We start from the raw sequence: 24,489 nt of genomic DNA, 5'->3' as shown, positions 1-24,489 counted from the left end.
TTTTGTCAGGATTAAAGGAGACAATGAGTGAAAATACCTGGCACAGTACCTGGCATACAGTAGGCACTCAAAAATACTAGTTCCTTTGAAGATTCACAGAAAAATGTCCAATTCTATGTATTTAATATCAAGATTTTTTTAAGTTTTTATTTTAGTTTATTTTCATTTCTTTTTAATTTTCTTATTTCATGTTTTATTTCTCCAGAATAAAAAGGGATAAAAAGCTATGTATAAGCACAGAAAAATGAAGAACATATAATAAAAGCAATTTTGACCTACATGCTTCTGAAATTTTACTCAAAATCCAGACACATACACACCAATTAATATGAGAGTGCAAACAATGATGGAAGACAAGAGAGCAAAGTTAAATGAAAGTGGAGACAAATTCTGAAATGAAGATCAACAGCTGGCCTTTCCAAAGTTAATGATGACATTACCATCTAGATGTTTCATGGATACTTCAAAGTCAACATATCAACATAGAAAATCACAAACAAGCAAAACATAAACAAAACAAAAAACCCTCTTGCCTAAAATAAGTGGTTGCATTTATCTATTTCCCTTATTCTATTTTTTATTATTTTTAAAATTTTTTAAGATTTTTTTATTTATTCATTCATGAGAGACACAGAGAGGGAGAGAGAGGCAGAGACACAGGCAGAGGGAGAAGCAGGCTCCATGCAGGGAGCCCGATGTGGGACTCGATCCTGGGACTCGATCCTGGGACTCCAGGATCGCGCCCTGGGCCAAAGGCAGGCGCTTAACCGTTGAGCCACCCAGGGATCCCATATTTCCCTATTTCTATTAAGATAATCATTCTTTCTGTCAAAAAAGCTTAAAATTTCAGGTACTATATTTTTCCCAATTTCCCTAATCGAATGGCATATGAAGATCCATTAATTCTTCCAGAGAAACACATGACATGACCTCTCAACTCCTTTATCATTTCCCTCAGGTCCACCCCATGCATGGCCAGGAGACTTAAAAACAAACCAAATTTTAATCATGTTCTTTTCCTCCCCAAACAACAACTCCTAAAGATATAGACCTGAGAGCCAAGCTGAGCTTGGCCTCAAGGCCTTTCTACCTCTCTGTCCCACCAATATTTCCACAATCATGCCCAACAACTAACCTTTCCAAACTCTTAAATTAATTGAATTGGATCATTTCTGTCCTCTGAACACTTGGGGCATCCTTTCTCACAGCATGCTCACCTGTTTTGAATCCCTTGTCTTATCTTCTCCATTTTCCATGCTGAATACCCTTCTGCTTCAGTGAATGGCAAGGTGGGGTCCTGGTTAAAAGGCAAGTCTTTGGATGTGTCCTGAGTTCACAGCTTTGTTTCTTGGCTGTGCAACCTCAGATAGTCATTTAAATTTTCTATGCCTCATAGCCCTCAAGTGTAAAAGGGGAATAGCAATATAATAATTAGAGGGCTGTTTTACATATTAAGCTAGTTAAGTACATGTAAAGTGCTTACCATAGAGCCTGGCAGTTAGCAAACACTCAACAAATTTTAGCTCTTTCTAGGTGCTGAATTCCTAAGGGCTTATTTAGGCTTTTTAATTTTTAGTTAATTATATAAATTTTCTCATTTTGCAGCATTTTGTTGACCAAGTTTATTGATCTCTGTTATGCTGATTTGGCTTTTATATTTTTTGCCTTCTCAACTACCAGCATTGAATTCTGTGTACTACCGCTCCCACACACATGCAAATTTTCAAATGAATACATTAAATACATTTAAAATATAGGCACTGAACTAGAAGTGAGAAAATCGAATCCTAACTCCAGAAAACTACTAACTATAAACGATGTAGGCAAATCAGGGAATTCCTCTGTACCTCAATTTCCATCCACAAAATAAATATTCCTTTGGATTCTTGAGCATTCTTTACAAGGACGTTGTATGAACTTTGAACTAGTGGTCTATACTGTTACAAGATGCTGGCATTGTATTCATTATAAGGCCTGCACAAGTATTTGTTAATCAATGAACTGACAAAATGGCACAAAATTTAAATATCACCATTACTTTGAGCTGAAGAAATGTTAGATTAATTTAAACCAGTGCAAAAGCCTGGTGTTCAGGGAACTGAATTAAGAGTTTGGAGACCAGAGCTCTAGTTACTATTTGATCTTTACTAACTCACTTTTCCTAATTGTGTGCCCATTCTAAGCCTCTCTGCAACTAATTTCAGCCTGGTGTTGGCCCATAAAACGGATTTAAGATACAATAAGAAATCCATTCCTCAAGACCCTTTACTGCCATCTGCTGGAAAACTGTGAAAATAAATATGTATTCTATTACCATGACTATGAGTGGCGCCCCCTGCAGTTGTTCATCACGCAACCTATACAACCATTCCTCTGAATATCGCTGAATAAGGTGTCTGAGGCACTGTAAGGATTCAATAAATGTTAGATAAATGAGTAAATGATGAATGAACCACTCATCCATGAATTACATTATCTCTGCCCCCCCTCAATATTTGTTTATAATCACAGAGTTTTTAATGACTTAAAAAATTGAATAAATGGAATATTTTTAAACCATGAACAGATTTATCTGTATTCATAATATACATCCGGCATAATAACATCTGGCATAGTAGGGTTGACATTTTATAGGAGGCGTACACATATCTATTATCACAATTGCTCCTCACAGCGGTATAGCAACTATTAGATATATTTATGTCTGATTTTCAAATAAGCACATGATGGCTCTGAGAGTTTAAGTTGTTTCTTCAAAGTCAAGAGATTTAATGGTCTAAGTCCTCTGATTTCAAATTCAATGTTCTCTCCGCTTCCCTGCTAGTTTTAATAACAAAATGAAGCCAAGAAAATTTTGACCAACTGATTTGACACCCTTAGAACTGTCATCTATTGATTGTTATGTTTGTAAATACTCATAAAATTCCTTACTAGACTTCTGAACTATTTAAATTCAGACATGTTTGTTTCATTACATCATAGCTTTCTAAAATGCCTTGTAATGGCTGATGAACCATTCACTACTGGCAGAGGTGAATATGTGACACCAGGAAGTACGTTGATAGCCATTTGGAATCAGCACTATTACAACTGTAAAACTGTAAATAGTTAAAAGTCATTAAAATATTTTAAATAGTGCCACATAGAAGCACTTTTATTTGCTGAACAATTAAAGATACCTTAGCTCTATGAAGCTCAGGAATATTACATTTAATAAAAGCCTAAAAGCACTGGGTGCATCTCAAAGTGTTCTCCTATCATATAATTTGGAAAATTAAAACTAATTTATGATCTTTTAAATAGGTCTAACTTCAATATAATTGGGATAGTATGAAGGGCACAAAGAATGTACAATCTAGGTTAGTAAAACTTGAAATACAACGGACGGTATCCCCTTTATAAGTATATTTAAATTATTAAATTAATTTCACATACACCAACACCCGGAGGACTCATTTTATTCTGGACCAAAACAGAAACAACAACAACAACAACAACAACAAGCAATTCAAACTTGCTCTACCACTTATCAAGCACTTTCTTCATGTTTTCAAAAGTTCACTACTATGAGAGATGACCCTGAAAACAGATAAATTAAAATCGTTTCCCAAATGTCAAAAGCCAGAGAGAGCAGCAGGACTAGTTCCAGGGCCTTCTGATTGGCAGCCTTGTTTCCATTCGCATTGCTCCCTCACAAGGAAATAGACAAAAACAAATGAGACTGTTAGGCTTGGTTACCAGCCTCAATTTCTATAGCTCATTTCTCAGTCCCATTACAAACTAGCTGTATGTTTGAAAGAAAGCCATTTTATTCACTAAATTTTATGAAGTTTGACTTTATTCTTGTAGTGAAAGAGGTCATTTTCTTCCATTAATTGCTTCTCTAATAGGACATTACCTCTGGAAGAACATTAGCCCCCTGTGTCACTGGAAAGGCTCACTGGACCCCCTGGGACCTACCACCTTCCCTTCTTGCTCTTCTCCCAGGCTCCGATTCGGCTTTAGAAACTAAAGTGGCCAAGTGGTCTGCTTAATTCCTTTGACATAAAGCAGGAAAGAAAACCCTCTGGGTTGTTCATTGACAATAACAATATTAATTCACACCGCCTATCTTCTCTAAGTGCAAATGCATATGGAGTTGCTTCAATAGAAACGTTGCACAAGAGGCTGACATCAAAGAATTAGAGCAGAGTAGATTAGAAAGGATGTGAGAGAGGCTGTCTGCGTAACAGCCTACCCTGAAGACAGGTTTGTGGAGACCTTCCTGTAGAAGTGAAACTCGTAGTCACCCACACACACCCACACACACTCCACACTTCCTGTAGAAGTGAACCTAGTAGTCACCCACACAGCCACACACACCCACCCAAGCCTTATTTTTAGCAGGTACACTTCTCTAATGAAGGATGTCCTACTAGCACTTCACCAGAAAGAGAAAATGTAAGCAGATGCCTGTAAGTTCAGCTAATTAACTGGGCAAGTCACCTCCCTCTCCCCATGATTTTGGCTTAGGTAAGTGCTCTGACTGTATGGCTGAACTGGACTGCAAAAGAGATGAATAGCTCTGTTCTTACAGTTTCATACAAAAATCCTTCTGTTTCATATATGTAAGCATCCAGGAATAGATATTTATTAATCATACTTGAGTAATTTTTAAAAGGAGAAGACAATAATTTAAGGCAGTGAAAAAGCTTCAGGAAAGCAGCCCATACATATTACAGTTTGGGAATTGGAATTTACACAGATCCGAACAGCAAATGCACTGAGAATCACAGACTCGGGTTACTGATTGAGATTTACGATGACAAGAGACTGTGACCAAGTTTTGAATACAAAAGAAAAATAATTGCAAAAGTTAAGAGTTATAGAATCTCCCTTCCATTGACAATTAAATTCAGACTTGACAGGTAAATCCCAACCTTACTTCACTGGATATTAATCTTGCAGTGGAAATGAGAGGCTTTTGAGGGGAGCATTTCTGCTATAATAAAGGCTCTCACTACAGCAGAACAATAATGTTGTGTTGAAAGTTAGAACTATTAGACCTTGTTAGCTAATTATGGTATTGGCATCCACTTAAGTTGCTCAGTTTTTCACTTCTGTCATTTTCTGCTGTTCAACTGCTGCAGTTCAAAACGTTTTGACTACTTAAAAGGGAATACATCATCGTTGCCTTTCCCCAGTCTAACTGCACACCACTTTCCAAAGCAATAGCTTCAATCATGCTTCATAAAATCCCCTGCAAGTATATTGTTGGAAACATAAATCAGCAAGCTGAGATTTTAGTATTTCTAAGGCAAGCTCAGGGATCACTAACTGGAGGCTTTTCCGTGGCCCCATTTATAAAAGAATAAACAAAATTATGAGTTACACTAGATCCCTTTTTTTTTTTTTTTTTTCAAAAACTGCTCCAGTGGTGTCTGATACTTGCTTCTGCATCCTTAATTGAAGAACAAAACACTAGCATAGAAGAATTGGACTCCAGGATCAGGATTGCTGTTTCCACGCATCTCTGACTTCATTAGGACACATGGCACAGAAGTACTACATGTTCAGTTTCACAAAAGCTAGGTCTCTCTGACATGCATCTACGCCTCTATGAGTGCCATGCATTTTTAAATCGCACTAGATAGAGAGATCTTTAGAACGATGCTCTCCTCCTTCTCTGTTTCATTACAGTGAATATAGGCTCCCTTTCAGGCATGCTTTAGTTTTAGAGCCCCTCTTTACAATCACTCTGCATTCTGAATTATGTATTAGGGGAATCACAATTTCAGATATGTCACACATACAGAGCCAAATTAAATCGTGTCTGCGTATAATACTTAAACATTCCCAGATTTCTCTTTTGTCCCCCAAATCCCAACACACTTAGTGTCTATAGCTGTAAATTCACAGACTCCACCACTGAGACATATTTCTTCCCCAAACCAGTCACAATGCAATCATAAGTCTGCATAAACTTGCTTTCTATTATGCTCCCGTCTTACTCCTCACTAGCCACACTCGGTTAATTGCAGTGCTATTTTAACTGCAATTTTCAGGGGCTGCTTCTTAGGATTCACTAATACCTGTCCGTGTTATAAATGAACAGTTAAACATAATCAGCAGCTCTGCCAAAATGAAAGCAGCATGTCTGTAGGGCATAAAGTCTATGTTGATCTTTGCTATAATAGTGATTAAATTAACTGGGCTGATATCAGCTTTGGATGGACACATCTGCAATTTCGCTGTGACTGAAATTTTGCATACTCTATGTTATTAAGGGAAAATGGGCAGCATCTTTTCCAAGACACTTTATAAACTATGGCAACATTCGGTGTTTGCATTCTGATTTCTGAACATAAAAATCTGCATCCAATCGTGTTTCATCAGCAACTAACACCGTATAGCTTTAGGGAGGTGAGGGCAGAGAAAGGAAGGCTTCATATCCAAAATGTCAAGCCCTGCTGAAGAATGATAGAAGGACCCAGGGAGTGTGGAAGAACAGAAACCACCATTTCTGGGTTTAAAATGGAGTTCTACTACCCCCTGCTGGACCACACGAGCAACACCGAGGAGGAGAGAAAACGCTTAGTATTGAAGACAGTGGAGATATTTTAACTTGTCTTGTAATTTATGTTTTCTCAAAAAACAATTTTCATGCCATACTAATAATATAACAATCTACGCAATTATTACACACCACAAAATTACTGCTATTTTCTTTTTCGTTAGAGACTTCCACCAATGCATGCTTTATAGCATGTTGTGTTCCCAATTAAATGTCCAAACTTGTCTGGACAGTTGAAAATGCTTCCATTTATTACAAATATATTTTACGTGAACGCGAACTACCCAAACAAAGCAAGATAAATTCAGATCTATCTCTATACAGATAAACAGAGGTAGCTTCCACAAATTCTCCCAGGTTATTCTAGTAAGCTATTCATTTTTTTTTTTTTTTTTTTTACCCCTCGAGAGATAAAAATCTCACCCAGTTCTCCACAAGCTAAAGCATCCCTCACAGGTGTAATTACAATCTGACGCTATAAAAATTTCCAACCTTGATGTATTAACAAGGGTGGTGGGGGGGGGAGCTGAAAATGAATGACTGCAACACATGCCTAGTTTTATCCATTTGCCGTCTTACACACAACATCCAGGGCCCCTCTCTTAGTTTCAATAGAAATAAACCATCATCGTTCACTTCCTAGTCAGGAATTGGGGTCTCGGGAAAGGGGGAAAAAAAAAAGGGGGTCTCTTAAGAATTGAATTTCTTGCACAGCAGAGACATTTCACCAACGAGTTTGATGCTGATAGTTTTTGCTCCTTCTGTAAAACATCGTCGTTCCCTTTCCTTCCGCAACCTCAGATCTTTAACTGTGAATACACACCAACGTACTCATCCAATTTTTGATAATGAAAATCGGAGAAAGCCAAGAGCCCAGAAAAAAAAAAAAAAAAAAAAAAGAAGAAGCAGTTTGCCTAGATCTCCTGCTCACTGATGCCAATCTCCAAATCCCGTATTTTCTCTTATTTAGGGGTCTCCGCAGCACCGATAGCCTTCTCAGCGGCAGCTAAAATAAACAGGGAACACAGAAATGGCAAGCACCGCAACTAGAACTTTAAGTTCCTTCCTTTAATTCTTCGGTGCCTGCCTCTGCCTCTGCCTCTCTGGGTTGGGTGGAAGGGGGAGGGAAAGTAAATGCGATAAAGCACCGCGCTCCTACCTTGCCCGCTACTGACAAGCAACCCGAGCAGGTGGAAGGAGAGGAGGAGGCTCATGTTCAGGACGTGACCCCGGAGGACAGTTCCAAAGTTACTGAGTCCAGCCCCGGAGAGAGAACCTTCGGCCGCCTCGGCCGCCTGCTGGAGCCGCCGCCGCTCCCGGGTGCCCCAGCCGCCCGCAGCCCGCGCGCTCCTCCTCGCCAAGTGACTGCGAGCTCCGCGCCTCTCCGCACTATATCCAGGCGGCGGCGGCGGCGGCGGCGGCGGCGGCGGCGGCAGCAGCAGCGGCCGCCGCGGCGGCAGCAGAGCCGGGCGGGAGGGAGGCGGGGGCGGGGGCGCGGGCGCGGGCGCGGGCGCGGGCGCGGGCGCGGGCGCGGGGAGGGGGGCGCGGCCGAGGCGTATCCCTCCGCGCCGCGCGGCCCCGGGATTCGTCCGCAGTCGAGCTCGCAGCCGCGGGTTCGGCCCCCGGGGCCTCCGAGGACGGAGGCGGCCCGGAGCCCTGCACGCCGCCGGCTAGTCCGCGGGAGCCGATGCCGGGGCTGCGGGCGGCCGCCGGGCCCGCGCTCTACGCGCGTCCGCACTTAGCCGGAGCGGGGCGCCGGGGGGCGGGCGGGCTGTTCCGCGGCCCTCGCTCCCCCGAGGGCAGCCCGTCCCGCCCGGGCCTCGCCCCCCGCCGACCCATGGGCCGGCTGCCCCTCCCCACGCTTTCCCCGGTGCCGCGGCGGACGGGAGGCAGCTGTGCTCTAGTGTCCACACTGCCCGTCTCCTCCGGCTGGAGAGGGGAGGCGGAGGGATGTGGACGCTGCCTCCCGTCCACGCGGACCCGCCGCGTTAAGAGCAGGTACTTCGGAGAGAGAGGCCGGGCGGAGGCGACCGACCGCGGGGACCTGGGGACGCGCGAGGAGTGCGCGGGGACGCGCCCCTGCCCGCCGCCTCCCGTACACACCTGCGTGTGCGCGCGTGGGCCGGGCCGGGCCGGGCCGGGGGAGCCGCGGCGGCGCCCAGAACCAGCTCTCCTGGGCTGCGGACCGGGCCTGGCTCGTCGGGGCGCGGGCGGGCCTGCGGCGGGGGCTGGCGGGGGCTGGCGGGGGCTCGGCGCGGCTGCCGCGGACGGTGCGTCCTTCCATCTACTCGTTCGTCCTGGTTCCCCGGGGGCTTCACGCCCAGCCAGACCACTGGCCGTTTCCCTAGGAGCGAGGACACTCAAGTGGGAAGTAGGAGGGGACGGCAACATTGTAGAACTCGGAATCCAGCGCCCAGACCCCCGCCCCGCCCCGCCCCGCCCCGCACACACAGGGGCTCGGTGCTGAAATGCAGGTGTCCCTGCTTCGGGGGGCCCACGGGGCAAAGGAGAAACGCGCTTACAGGCAAGGGCAGGCGTCGGCTGCGCCTGTGCTCCGCAGGCGGAACCGGCTCCTTCCACGGGAGATCCACCTGCTTGGCATCTGGGGTGGGTTTGCGAGAGGAGGGGAGGCCAAGGCAGCCGTCCGGTACCCAGGGCTGGACGCTGACCAACGGCCCTCTTAGCGCCTCTCCGTTTGGGAGCCTCTTCTTTCGCTTGGTTTTGACAATACTGTATTTAGGACAGTATATTTAGGAGATTCTTTTGTCAAAGCTCCCACCTTACGTCCTCTCCTCATTCTGGGAGGCACCAACTGTACTTAAGTAAGGTCACAGTCAGCTCTTTGCGGGAAAGGGTGGAAACAGCACATCTGTAGGTGTGAAAATGATTCCTTTATTTTCACCAGTTCTTGATTTCTCTAGGGAATCAAGAAATACTACACACACACACACACACACACACACACAGGGTCACAGAAGACATTTGAAAGCGTGCTACCTGTGCCAAATAGCCCCTTCACCACAAAACCTGAAATTTTTCAGTGTGACACCAGGAATAGTCAAGTACCTATGACATACAAATACACACACACACACACACACACTCACATCTGATAGTTTTGACAATTAGATCCCGTTCTTTATTATTGGAAGTCAATTTACTTTTACGGAGGGTTGAACTTTGCCAGGGGAGAATTTGCCTGGTGTCCTTTGAGGTGATTTAGCTATTAAATCTTCTTAGAATATGGTAAAGGAAGGGGAGAAGGTAAAAATGATCCATCAAACACAAATGAAATTTCTGAGTAGAAGCTTATTTTATAAGATGCGTACAAACTATCTGTGAGAAGCAGAAAGAGAGAGAAGGGGAATGTGTGTGTGTGTGTGTGTGTGTGTGTGTATGCACCAATGTGTATGGAAACAATGAACAAATAAAGCGCTGATATTCAGGAAAATACAAAGGTGATATAGGTATTGATCCTACTCTCAATTTGCTAATAGTGTTATTGACTAGATCAAGAATAAACACAAGATCCGATCATATAAATCAGGTTGTGAAAATATCTTAATAGAAAACAAACTGTTATTGGGACATAAACAGAGAGGATGATTTCTGAATAGAGGATTGAGAAAGGCTTCAGGAAGCTTTGAAGAAAGAGGATAAATTTGATCGGTAGAGACAGGGAAGGTCAGAGAGAAGCTTAAGCAGAGCCTGGAAATGTGAAAGCACACCGCTTGCATGGAGAACAGAGAGAAGTCTAATTTGAAAAAAGTATGGTGTAAAATATACAGATTGTTTGGAGTCGGAAAAGGGGTGTAGGACTATGTTATGCTAAAAAAAATCATAATAGTATGTACAACCCTCTTCAAATAAAGGTCCAGACATACATGGTCGAGAAGATCCAGGCTGGCTATCTCTCCATCCCTGAGACACAAGTCTGAGTTGTGAACCCATGGGAAGATTATAACATAGGCTCTCAGGCGTTTTATGCATAGTTATCTTGAATTTATGTTGCTGTGGGGTCTCAATAGCAGGGTGACACATACTCAAAGAAAGCCTTCCCACACTTGCTCAAACTGCTTCTTAGCCAGAGGTAGGAGTGTCTCTCCAGGGCTCCATCAGAAGCACATTCATTCCCTGTTGCAGTGACAAAGTGATACACAACCTGACATTTGCCTTGGTCACTCCTGCTCCACAACAGATTGCCAGTGTGAGGACAACTTGTAGAAAAATTGTCTTTGCCCGCTGTCCTCCTCCCCTCTCCAAATGCATGCTTCCCATGTGCAGACACTGAGTACTCTTACCAAATGTGCCAAATCTCTGAACATGACTAAGCCATGTGTCCTGGGCAGGATATAAAAAGTATAGAAATGCATCCTCCCTCCTTTATGTGTCCCATGATTACATTTAAGACAAATTATCATAGTCTCCATCCATTTGGGGAAGTGTTTCAGAGATTGAGCTGGGGCTTTAATTATTTCATTTATAAAAGTAAGAGAAAGTTGAACAGAACTCAGAAGCTATGAAGAGCTGAGTAGTAGGAAATATCAACAGGACGGGATGCATGGTTAAATGAAAGCAGATAAATTTGTTTTTAAAAAATCAATAAAATGAACATGAAGGAGTAGCACAAAGATAGAAAACGATAAGGTGCATTATGTGTGGAAATTATCTTCTCAGAGAGGTTCTAACTCTTCCAACTGCAATCTGTTCTTGCAAAAGGCATGCAGGCATATAATCCACACATAGATCCCAGGCATGAATGGTGTGTAGTGGGCAGGATTTAAACATCATTTCTGTTTGTGTATTTCTGATGTTATTTTTGTTTAGTCTCTGTTAACAAAATCTATGTGTGTTAGGATCTTACTATTAGGAAATGGGACATTCTGTGTGTTCATTTATATTTTTGAAATGTCATAAACCATTATACCTATTCATTTACTTGTCTAGAAAATTGCCTGTTTTGACTTTTTTTTTATTACAAAGGAAAAAAAAAAAACACTGTATATATAGGCAGATAGCCTGATACCTCTATAAATAGATTATCCTGCTACTGCTTTTCCTTCTCCATTAATGCCACTTTTTCTAACGGTCATCCCTTTGAAAATAATTTCAATTTTTTTGATACAACAGCACTTTAGATGTTTTATCAGGCTACTTGTGAGCATCTGACAGTAGCTACTATAGCAGTAGAATTTAGATTTAACACCTTCCTTTGTAAATGCTTTACTTTCTTAGCCATTCTACTTGAAATTAAGAAACAGAAGGGAGAGATTTATGATACTTGAGGCACCCTAATTGTCACAGACTCTTACTTTTTAATTTCTTTCAAGATACATGGGGTCATTTTCCTTCATGGCTACTTCATGTTCCCTCTGGGCAAATAACTGCTCACTTCACTCTGAAATTATGCATTAACTGCCTATAATTTGCCACTTGCCAGAATAATATTTTCTTAACTCTAAGGGGTATTATATTTTTCTTTACCAAGACATCCCTGGCACCTATAATGATGGGCAGAGCAGATAATGTAACAAACCTATTACCCATTGACAAAACAGTGATTGACACAACTTTAAGAATATAGTTAGGACAAAGTGAGACGGGAAAAAGGAATCAAGCAATGGCTAGCAATGAGCCTATTTGATATGACAAGGATCATAATGGAAAGTGCTGATTGCCCAAATATTAATCACAGCACTCAGAAATCACATTTTTTGTCCATAGGTAATATTAAACAAGGTGATGTCTGCACAAATCCTATCATGGGGGGGGCAGTTTTTACATCCTAGATAAAAGCAAATCCTTCATATCTGGCAAGTGATTCCATGCAGGTATAGGTTTAAGAGGAAACAACACCAACCAAATGCATTTTGGCAGGACAATAGGTAGTTACATTTGAAAATCTCTTATTGCGTAGGATTATTTGGTTCTCTCCTTAATAAAATTATGTTTCTGTTAATTTTCAAGTTAGATATGCAATTCTCCTAGTAATCAGAAAGCTACTGGTAGCAATAGGATTCCCTCTTATATGTCCACAAACCATTAATAATGTCCTAATAATTAACCAATGCACATTATTTGAATATACACATTCTTTTACTTTTATTTTAATGTGTATTGTTAGGTGAAAAATACTTGCATTTTACATTTACATGAGATGATCCTCACTCATTAAAAAATTATGATACATTTTCCTTACAACCATTTTTAATCATTAGTCCTCATATTTAAATGAATATGTACTTAATACTGGGTTTGATAACCTTCCATAAAATGAGGAACTCAACACTTATGGAAGAAAATGACCTGACAATATATAAATAAAATAGAGAAATGAAACAATATATCTGTCCATGTTTTATTGTAGATTAATATTTACTCTCCCCAAACACCTGCATTCTAATAATTAAGAAATTAAAAATGTCTATACCCTATCAACCTGACAGATACTACCTTTGAACACTTTGGTCCATTTTCTTCAAAATTTCATACATATATATGTTTTTCTTAGCATGGCTTGAGATAATACTACTTGGCCTATTTCACCTTGTTTCATATTGGAAATCAGTATTTTATACTGCCATTAACTTCGACAAATATAAATTTAATAATTTCGTTTGATTACATGAACTATAGTCTAATCCATTTAACAATTTTCCTACCCTAAGACATTTAGTGTTTTTCTGTAATTTTATTCTTATGAGAAACACTGCAATGTGAATATCTTTCTCCATAGAGCGTTGAACATAGTGGAGGTTATTTCTGTAGACCACTAGAAGTTGTATAACTTGGTTTAAAGATATGACCAATTGTAGATACTAGATTTGTATTGCATCTGTGGATGCCTGAGAAATGAGGCATCTTTCACACATAAAACCTGGTGATTGTGTGTAATCCCAACACCACCTTGTGCTGTTCCCTCCCCGGAGGTTACTTTTTGCCATCTTATAAATGGTTAGCCAAGGCTGTACTCTCCTTTCTGTATCACTTCACTTGAAGCCTAAAAAACAGCCACCTGCCTTAATTGCTCGGAGCTCAAGCAGAGATGTTCAGTAAAGCATATTGAAAGCTTGAGAGTAATAGAGACACAATAAAACACAAAAAGAAAACCCAACCTTGAATAATAGATACCACAGTACATCAGCCACTTTGGAAGACAGTTTGGCAGCTTCTTAGAAAGCTAAACATAGTCTCTCACCGTATAATCCAGCGATTGTGTTCTTTGGTATTTATCCAGAATAGTTGAAGATTTATGTTCACACAAAGACCTGTACACATGTTTATAGAGCAGCCTTATTCATAACTGCCAAAACTAGAAGCAACCAAGGTGTCCTTCAGTAGGTGAACAGATAAATAAAATTGTAGTATGTCCAGACAGTGGAATATCATTCAGCACTGAAGAGAAATGAGCTATCAAGCCATGAAAAGTCATGGAGGAAATTTAAATGTGTAGTATTAAGTGAAAGAAGCCAGTCTAAGAGGACTACATACAGTATGATTTCAATGATATGGCATTCTAGAAAAGGCAAAATTATGGAGATGACAAAAAAAGATCAGTGCGGTTAAGGGAGAGATGAAAAAATGGAGCACAAACAACATTTAAGGTAATTAAAATACTCTGCATGATAGTATAATGATGATTATATGTTATTATACATTTGTCCAAACCCATAGAATGTATAACACCAAGAGTGAACCCTCAGGCAAACTATGAACTTTGGGTGATTATGAAGTGCAGTATACTGTCATCCTTGGTAAAACATGTACCATTCTAATGTTTGATTTTTATAACAAGGGAGGTTCTGCACGTATAGGGGCAGGGAATAAATGGTAAATCACTTTACCTTCCTCTCAATTTTGTTAACTTAAACTGTTCCGAAAAAAGCTAAGTCTTAAAGAAATAGATACCCATTCTTGAGACCATGGGCCACTTCATCTCTCCATAGTGAATCCCCTTAACGGATTCTCTTTCTCGGTGCTGGGAGGTTTTTTAGGCACCAATTACCCTCCCAAGAAGAATTTCTCTAACCTAATCCTTCATGGCTGAGGACTATTCAGTTTCCTAGGAAACATTTGTTAATGTCTTGAGCCCTTATGATCGTCGTGATTGGGAGGATGATGCTATTGGCATCCTTTAGCATCCTACAATGCACAGAGCTGCCCTCCACAATGAATAATTATCCAAAATATTAGGGTGAGAAGTCCTGCTCTAAACTATCTTTCTTAGGGCACCTGAGTGGCTCATTTGATTAAACATCTGCCTTCTGCTCAGGTTATGATTTCAGGGTCCTGGGATCAAGCCCCATATTGGGCTCCCTCCTCAGTGAGGAGTCTGCATCTACTCTCTGCCCCTCACCACTGCTCATACACTCTTTCTCACTTTGCTCTCTCTCTCTCTCTCTCTCTAAAATAAAATTAAAAAAATCTTTCTCAGGATGGGTCTAGAAACAACTGCCTGTGTCCTGAGAAAAAGAGCTGTTTGTTTGCTTCTCTAAAACCAAAGCCAGCCCCATTTTCTTCTCAGAAGTGTTTTTAATGGTGCAATCCTCATCCTCCAAAACCAAATTTGACCCTAGATATAGTGTGACTTTTTGTCATTACTTTGTCATTTTTCCCAAAAAAGGCAATAATTATAATGGAAAATCAATTTCCTGAAGTTTCTTTTTCCCCTCATTTTAAATAATGTTATATGCTAGACCTCAAAGAAAAAAATGCATTCAGTAGAGCAACCCCAAGGGGGCTCCAAATTCTTTACATAAAATGTCTTCATTTAAACATAAGTCTATGAGCATAGCAACTTAAAAGAGCCCAGTCTGGCAAGTCCTACTGACTTGACACTTTCAATCTTATAAACTAAGTTTTGGAATGGCATGATTTGGGGACAGAGTTAGGGAAAGCAACTTTAAAGAGTCAACTATTGTTATGAAGCCAGCACAGTCCTTCTTCATTAAAACAAAAAGACAGAGGTGCCTGAGTGGTGCCTTCGGTTAGATGTCCTTTGGTTTTGGCTTAGGTCATGATCTCGGGGTTGTGGGATGGAGTCCCACATTGGACTCCACACTCAGTGCTGAGTCTGCTTGAAACTCCCTCTCCCTCTTCCTCTCCTCCTCTCTCCCACTCTCTCTCTCTCTCTAAAATAAATAAATAAATAAATAAATATTTTTAAAAAGCAAAAAGACAAATATTATATGTCCGGAAACATCCAGTTTGCTAATTATGCACTCAATTTATTTTTTAAAATGTCTTCGACATTCAAGGTGGAAACAGCTACACAGAGACAACTTCATTAAGTCAGAGATATCCCAGAAAAACAGATGCATATGTGCCCTCTCTCTCCCTACTGAAATGAGTTATCAATGGAATCCCTCTATGAATGAAAACATGTCTGACCCATGCTCAAAAATGCAGAAATTGCCAACAGCCTGCTGACATGGCTACTTTCAAAACATTATGATTCAGACCCCATTTAACAAACTGTTATATGTCCAGAGAGCTAAGATAATTTTATCAGTTTATTTTACTTCGACTACTAAGCTCTTGAGGAAATAGGGATGTGCCTAGAGGCTTCTGATCCATTCATATAATTGCTCCAGAATTGCCTACAACCCCAGTGTCTTTCTTAGTTTCCCTACTCTGGCTTTATAGTTACCCATCTCCTTTTAGCATATCAGCCTTGCAGGCCAGTTTTATACTGTCTTCCTCAGCTTTGATATGACTCCATCCCTTCCTACCACTTCAAATCAGGTCTTCTGATATTTCACAATGAGCTCACGCCTCCTCGCATGGAAACTGTCCCTTGCCTGTATTCACTCACCAGTTTAGGGCTCAGTCCCTCCTCTGCCCTCATAACTGTTTCCATAACACAAATGAATAGCTATCAAGACCAGCTCCCAGAAAGGCAAACATAGCAGTGCTCCTACTTAAGCTACAGAACCTGTACTGAAGGTCTGGGGTCATTCTGAAATGAATTGTGGAGTTATTGAATGCATCAGAGTTGAAGCAACGGTGTCTTAAAAACACTGGAGAATCTGTTCTTTAACTCACCCCTGAAATAGAGGAGTCATGTTTAAGAATCTTGAGATATTGAGAAGCTAGTGCTAATAAGGGTTGCAGAGTGGAAAATGCTGTAGGGAGGAAGCAGGAATATGGTAACTTCCATGAAGCCTGATACTTGAATACACTTTTTACTGCCGCCTTTATTAAAAAAATAATTATACCTAATGCACCTTGAAATTAGCAAATGGCAATATTAAAGAGTGGTCATAAAATGTAACTTCAAAAGTCATTGTTCATACAAGAAAGAAAATCAATGTTCAGAAAATTTGACCTTTAAGTAGATCTTCTTCAAATTACAGGTGGTGTCTCAAGAAAGTATCACAGTAACACCTAAGTATAGTATAGTAAAATCAGGTTCACTCAGTATTGGAAAGGCCAAAGTGGTGTTTAATTCAATGTTTTGTCTTAACTTCATTTACTTGAATATATAATTTGGTAGATTTACAAGACATTTTTCTTCTTTGAAATCAGAAGACTTACTAGTCGTAATTGTTTATAAGCCACGTATGCCTGGATTTCCTTTTACTTACAGACAAATACATGGTAGTAAACTAAACATTTTGTTCTATACACCATCATCATTTGTATTCCATAGTCAGTCAAAGGGATGAGAAAGTTTAGGTGGAACATATGAGTCTGGCTCTCTAAATTTACAAATGAAAAAAATTGACACTAAGAAAGATTAAATGACCTGCCCAATTTCATTGAGCTTCTGGAGCAAAACTATAACTTGAATCAGAGTAATAATTTTTCTGCTACAGAATGCTTAAAAATGGAAAAATGCAAGATCAATTTCCTAATCACTACATAATATAATTCTATAATTTATTTCCTAAATGAAGTGTGAGAGTATTGCTGTTAAGATATTTTTTAAAAGTTAGATTCCACTCTAATGATTTCAGAGGAGCAGTTTTATTTATTGGTGACTCTGATGCCATTATTATATATTAATAGATTCCTTCTTCTTAATTCAGCTTTCATCTCTAATTACCAAAGTGACTATAGCTACCAATGCCAAAAACTGATTTAAAAGTACAAAACTGAGCCAAATCATCACAGGCTGACAAATTATTGGCTAAAATTCCCAAATAACTAGTTTATTTATTTTTTTCTAAATGGGTCTGATCAACAAAATCGACGCTCAATAAATAATAGGTAATTGGCTATAATCACCTCCTTAAGCATAATGCAAAGAGAGAGCGCACAAGTTAAAGTAGGGTATATTTAATGCAGTTAGGTAGTTCAGAAAGCATTGTACTATTAGTTTTCAAAAGTAAACCCCTTTTTCTGTGCTGTCTGTAGCATACAGAATTGCTTTTGGAGGAATGCCTGGGTGGCTCTGTCGGTTGAGTGTCTGACTGTTGGTTTAGGCTCAGGTCATGATCTCAGGGTCATGGGATCATGAGATGGAGCCCCCACATTGGGCTTGGCACTCAGTGGGGAGTCAACTTCAGATTCTCTCTCTCCCTCTCCTGCTGGCCCTCCCCCGCACATTCTCTCTCTCTCTCTCTCTCTCTCTCTCTCTCTTTCTCTCTCTCTCTCTCTCTCTCTCTGTCTCTCAAATAAATAAATAAATAAATAAATAAATAAATAAATAAATAAATACAATCTTTTAAAAAAAGAATTGCTTTTTTGATTGTAAGTGCTTACTAAACGTCTATGGAAAATAAAAATTTGACTTGCCTATAATTTAAATAGTGCAATGGTTATAATGTAATGAGAAAAGTGGCATCGGGTAGAGGGAAGTAACTATAAGAGGAAAATACCCATTAATTATGTTTTCTAATATAATATAAAGTATGCATCCTATCTGCAGCTAGAGAATATACTAATTTTGGCAATGTGTTGGTTTGCAACCTTGGGAGCTTCCCAGGTGAGGTCTGAAACCAACCCTCTCCCCTTCATGCAGGGCAGTGAGAGAACAAAGAAAGAAGCAGGCCACTACAGATTGGCAGGTGAGAGATTTAATAAACAAGGTGATGGACATATGAGGTTTGTCTTGAATGACTACAAGATGAGCAGCTCGCTGTACCCACTCTGCCAGAGTTTTAAAAGTTAAATACAGTAGCTTTAACATAGTTCCATCATATATATCATCTAGATATTCTCAAGAACACATTGCTCTCTCAAGCCTACATCCTTGAAAGTGGGTCCGACTGTGGTAATGATGGATAGAATATACATTCCAAGGACAGAGGAGAGGATGAGGATGAGGAGCCTCAGATGGCCCAGGCCAGCTCAAGTGTCCACCAGAGGTCATGTCCTCTCCATGAGCTCCTCCAACTACATCCATTAGCATTTTGGTAAATTTTGGTTTGAGGATTTTTTAAAAGATTTTATTTATTTGTTCATGAGAGACATACATAGAGAGGCAGAGACAAAGTCAGAGGGAGAAGCAGGCTCCCTGCGGGAAGCCCCATGCAGGACTCGATCCTGGAACTCTGGTATCACACCCTGGATGAAGGCAGATGCTCAACCACTGAGCAACCCAGGCGCCCCAGCATTTTAGTAAATTTTGAATAGGTAATATGTCCTATGTACTGAGTTAAGGCATTGGTACATACACATCATGCAATTTATTCCTCATAGAAACATTATGATATGGATTACTATTCCCATTTTATATATGAGATGCTAGAGGACAGAAAGCTCTAGCTACTGGGTAAGGTCAGAGACATGAAGTGCTAGAGTTATGGTTTGGACTCAGGCATACCTGACAGCAAATATCTGTATTTCAATCAGTTTAAAACCTCTTCTTTAAGTATAACGTGCTGATAAGCCATCTACTAAAGGCTCTTCAAAAGCAAAGATGAAAAAAATTAAAAAAAAAAAGCAAAGATGATGTAAAAGGAAAAAAGTAGACAATTTTCAAAATTCTCCACATGCACTATAATTTCAATTACTTAAGATGACCAAATGACCAAAATGAGAATGATCTAATTAAATTATCAAAAATTCAAGATGGAGAAGTTAACATTAAAAAGGTTAATAATATTAGTCTGTTGATCTTTAATAGCAATTATCAAGTTTCGACACATTAATTATGGCATACACATTAAATATATATTAACATGAAGTTATATAAAATTTATAATTTGAAAACCTATTATTTTATTAGTTGTCAGCATTAGAAAGAATAAAATAACTTACAAATGAAAAATACCCAATGTACTGTTAAATAAGTATTAATGACAGCACATTTGTATATATGTAGAGATATGACATTTAGTAATTTTATTTACTATGCATGTTGGATATATTTATCACTTAGAAGTATCTTTAGCATATATTTAATTTCCCCTAAGTCATAACATTTATAATTTTTTTAGTGTGTGGCATTATCAATTGTCCACATAAAAGAAAGAAATAACTGGTTCAGTTATTTTGCCGAAAAAGACACTCTTATGAACAACTTTAAAAGCACAAAATGCTTAGAAGAAATGTCTTAAAGTATTCTGGTAGAAAGAGGATGAAAGAAGCACTTATTTATACTTTGTAGGTCTGAGTGTTTGTAGGAAATTCTCTTCTTGCAACATTTTGAGTAATTTTCTGAAGTGTTCATGAACCAAATTACCGATCTTCACGAAGATGAGTAATTATCCAAACAGAATGCTTCCTTGTGAATACTGCAAACACAATTAAAGAGGCACTAACATAAATTATGCCACAGTGTACCACTCTATCACTTATATTTTTTCACTTGGTTAAAAAAAAATCTTGAATACGGCCATAGATTGGATCTATTATGGGTTCTACTTTAGTTCTAACACCTTTAAAAAGTGGTTGTGTTCAAGCTAAATTCGGCCTGATGAAGTGACGGCAGCTGTGGTGCTCCATAGCCTCACCTTGAGGCCCCCTTCCCTCTCAGAAATGACCACTGTGTTTGGGAAAGCTGTCAGTGTTTGTGTTGGTTTGATTTACCTGTCTAATTTGGATTGTAATTATGCCCACTGGGTGGAGAATGTGACTAACTTTGTGTTCCGACAGCACCTGGCGCACAGTTGGATTTCCACTAAGTGTTGAATAATAATCTACAGAAATCAATTTAATATTAGCAATGTAGGTCTTTATGCAGGGCAATTCCTTCTTATCTCTAGGAATTGTAGGGAAAAAATCTAGCTTAGCAAAGAATACGCTATACTTGGGGTCATTCTGTCCTACAGGAAAATACCATGTGTCTCCTGAGTGCACTTTCTGTCTATAATAGACAAGAACAAAGCAGTGAACTCTGAAGTGAATGAAGTGCAAGTGGGAGAGAGAAAGAGCAGACTTCACATGCCATATTCTTTTTTGGTCTTTTCCCTGAAAAGGCTGGCGTGAGACTCACAAAGCAGATGCAGTCCTTGAGGCAATGCGTGTGCCATGTGCATACCTCGTAAGGTATGTGGCCATTGAGAGTATCTAAAGAGCAGGCCCTAGGACTACAGGATTCTATAGCTGCAGGACCTTCAGCAGAACTGACCCAAGACTGGAAGCTTGAAATTGAACCCCAGAGCTAGGAAGTGGTGTGCCCAGAGTCCTTCATGTATTGAATGGTGACCTGGTATTTTATATATTGCTCTTAAAAATTAAACTTCATCCCTGTCCATATTTATATTTAGTTAGAGAGAAAATAAATCAAACGAATACTGCTACACCACTGTTCAGTGTGGAAAGTAATGTAATGGTATGATATTGATCACTGGATACCATTCAAGTATTTGTGGGAAAACCCAGTCTTTTGTTGTGACTTCCCCATACCTGTCTTTTCTCCTCTGCTATTTTGAACACTTACTTGAAGCGATTTCTATCCTGTGTTCTTCCCAGTGGGGTGTTGATTGCCCATCCAAGGCTCATAATTGGTTTGGTTCTCCAGACCCATTACTCTGATATACGAAATAACAGAATAATAGTAGCATTGGATACATTAACAACTGCATTTCAACACTTCTATCTTTGGGTAATGGACTCAGGGCAGAGTACTATGATCTACCCTATATTAAGGTAGCCACTGGGTCTTTTTCACTTTCAACAAAATTATGATAACAAATGAAGTAACATTGGTTAAAAATCTTGGTAATCATACACCCTGAAAGCTATTCCCTGTACATTATTTGCTACGTATGATGAAAGTCCTCTACAACCTGTGCTGATTGCTGAATTATAGGTAACACTTTTGAACAAACAATTGAATGTGATTTTATAGTTTGGGATCATAGATAACTATGACTTTTGGAAAAGACGGGTTATCTACTTAGAAATAAAAATGCATTCTGGTTCACCATTCATTTGCCTTATCTCACTTGCTGGACCTTTTCTCATGCCCCTTTGAAATAAAAATAATTAGAATAATTAGTGATGCCACTATTTTTGCCTCTATACTAAATCCACATGTGGGAGTTATACATATCCTCCTTAATATGGACATGCCATCACTTGATCACTACCTAAAGATTTATTAAACCTAACACATATTATTTTACTTTCTTTTGCACTTTTTCTTCTTTTCTTAAACTTGGAGAGAATACCACAACAGAGCTTATATGAAGATTCTTACTTCCACCTTGAGATGTGTTTAGGTCTGACAAAAAGCAATGTTTTTGGCTGAACAAACTTACAAAACACAAAAGTTTAAATTAGAATTACAAGGCAATATTATGACAGACAATGCTATCAAAATGATACAACTAAATATGGTATATATGGGCAGCCTGGGTGGCTCAGTGGTTTAGCGCCGCCTTCAGCCCAGGGTGTGATCCTGAAGACCTGGGATAGAGTCCCATGTCGGGCTCCCTGCATGGAGCCTGCTTCTCCCTCTGCCTGTGTCTCTGCCTCTGTGTTTGTGTGTGTGTGTCTCATGAATAAATAAAATCTTTACAAATAAATAAATAAATAAATAAATAAGGTATATATGAGATTCATATTTTATGTTTTTTTTTCAGAGAAGCAAACAATAAGTGCCAATTTATGTCAATATCTAGATGAAGCATGATAAGGCCCTTAGCTTTCCACCTAAATGGTGAGGTTTTTGCTAATAGTCAGGGAAACCTATTTCTATATCTGTATTTCTGTCTCTTGTACCTGGGCACGGGAGAAGCATTGCTAGGGTGATATTTTTTCCTCTTGTCCTTCCTCTGCTGTCATGGCCTCTGGTGATTCCACAGGGTAACCTAGGGTGAAAGCAGAAAGAATTTATCTTATCTGTGGTCCGTGAAAGATGAATAAATTTCCTTCCCTTCTCTTACCTTCCTGAGAATCTAATGCCCTATACAACTTCTCTAGTCTAAACACTTGCAGAAATCGAGTCCAACATAAAGTTGTTTACTGTGTGTCACATGGATTTCAAATGAGCAAAAGAAAGTGTGGGGAATAGAGATTAGAGTTTGCAGCTCCTTCTAACAGAGTAGTTCCTTTTACCATAGAAGGATCAAGCTTTAGAGCTAGGCTTTTAAAAAAGATTGATCATCCACTAAGCTCTCTCTCTTTCCAAAACCCTTTTTTTCATATCTCTTACTATAATCTCCCTGTCAATGGAGCAGCTCAGACTTCCGCCAGATGCTAGAAAGAATTCTCTGTTCATATGTGCTGCTGTCCCTGAGAGGTGAAGGCTGAAGCCATATGAAAAGCAGGGACTAAAGCAGACACTCAGCTCCATTCTTCACACTGGAGAGATCTGGAGAGGATTTTCTCACTAGTTCACCCAAGAAGCAAGCACATCTCACAGAGGAAAACTTGCATTTTTTTTCATAAATAATACACTAGATTCTTAAAAGAAGAGAAGACATTTTTCCTGTGTGTGTGCATGTGTGTGTGTGTGTGTGTGTGTGTGTGTGTGTGTGTGTGTGTTTCTTATAGGGCTGCTTAAAGGCAACAATAAACTATAAAAATGTCATTGTTGGGATGCCTGGGTGGCTCAGTTGGTTAAGTGTCTTGCCTTCAGTTCAGGCCATGATATCAGGGTCCTGGGATCAAGCCCTGCATCAGGCTCCCTGCTCAAAGGAGAGCCTGCTTCTTCCTCTCCCTCTGCCTACTGCTCTCCCTACTTGTGTGCTGTGTGCGTGTGTGTGTGTGTGTGTGTGTGTGAAATAAATAAATAAAATCTTAAAAAGAAAACAATGTCATTGTTTTACAAAACAGCTGTGGATTTCTCTTGGCCTGGCATATCTGATAAGGCTTGACAAAAGTGCAGATCTTGGGCTTTTCTGTTGTTGGGATTTTTTTGTTTGCTTATTTGTTTTTTAATATCAAAACTTCCCTAGCCTTGATCAGTGGACTCATGGATTATTTCTATCATAGCAAACAATTTTTGCACATGTTTGTCTCTTCTTCCAGGAAGACTTTCTCCATACCTAATATGGCAATCGAGTACATTATACTTTATAATTATAAAGTATTAGTATAAGGTTGTACTTATAAATGGAGCACATGCCTTTGATTGGTTGATTCAAACCAAAAGGTCAGAGCTTTGGTTAGTTACACGGAGGGTTTATCTAAGGCGCAATAAAGAGAAGTCACTGGGAAGCAGAGGAGACTTGATCACAAGGGCTGTAGGGGGGTGGTGTTGGGAACTTGCCTGAGAGGACTAGCCTCAGTTTAGGGTCTCAGCAGGCTGTCAGTCATATGAAATGGTTGCCGAGGCAGCAATACCACAGCATAGCTTACTAAACACTTGACAGTCGTCATCCAATCGTTATTTTCCTGTGTGTACTTTTGACTTTGGAGCTGAATTATTTTGTAAACTAATGATGGCCTGATTCTTACAAGAGTGGTATATTTAACTCTAGAATTATATTTACATTTATAAAGGTGTATTTTGTTCCCTGCATATTTTTTCAACTTTATTTACTTTTGAAATAGCACTACAGAGATGATAATTATATTATTTTTATATATAATAATAT

At 39.7% G+C, this 24,489-nt stretch overlaps 1 protein-coding gene across 2 annotated transcripts in view; it reads right to left on the bottom strand.

The window, feature by feature from the left end:
- Nucleotides 1–7,990, bottom strand: part of NCAM2 (neural cell adhesion molecule 2) — a 514,781-nt gene extending 506,791 nt beyond the window's left edge. For both annotated transcript variants that reach the window (XM_072806615.1, XM_072806616.1), the window contains exon 1: nucleotides 7,713–7,990. In XM_072806615.1, coding sequence (XP_072662716.1) covers nucleotides 7,713–7,767 — 55 coding nt within the window. In that variant the 5' untranslated portion in view covers nucleotides 7,768–7,990. The remainder of the gene's footprint in view (nucleotides 1–7,712) is intronic.
- Between the last annotated feature and the right edge of the window lie 16,499 nt (nucleotides 7,991–24,489).

This window comes from Canis lupus, chromosome 30, assembly GCF_048164855.1.
Source record: "Canis lupus baileyi chromosome 30, mCanLup2.hap1, whole genome shotgun sequence".
Classification (NCBI taxonomy): domain Eukaryota; kingdom Metazoa; phylum Chordata; class Mammalia; order Carnivora; family Canidae; genus Canis; species Canis lupus.
The sequence above is the reverse complement of the archived record's forward strand: the minus strand, read 5'-3'. Positions and strand labels throughout refer to the sequence as shown.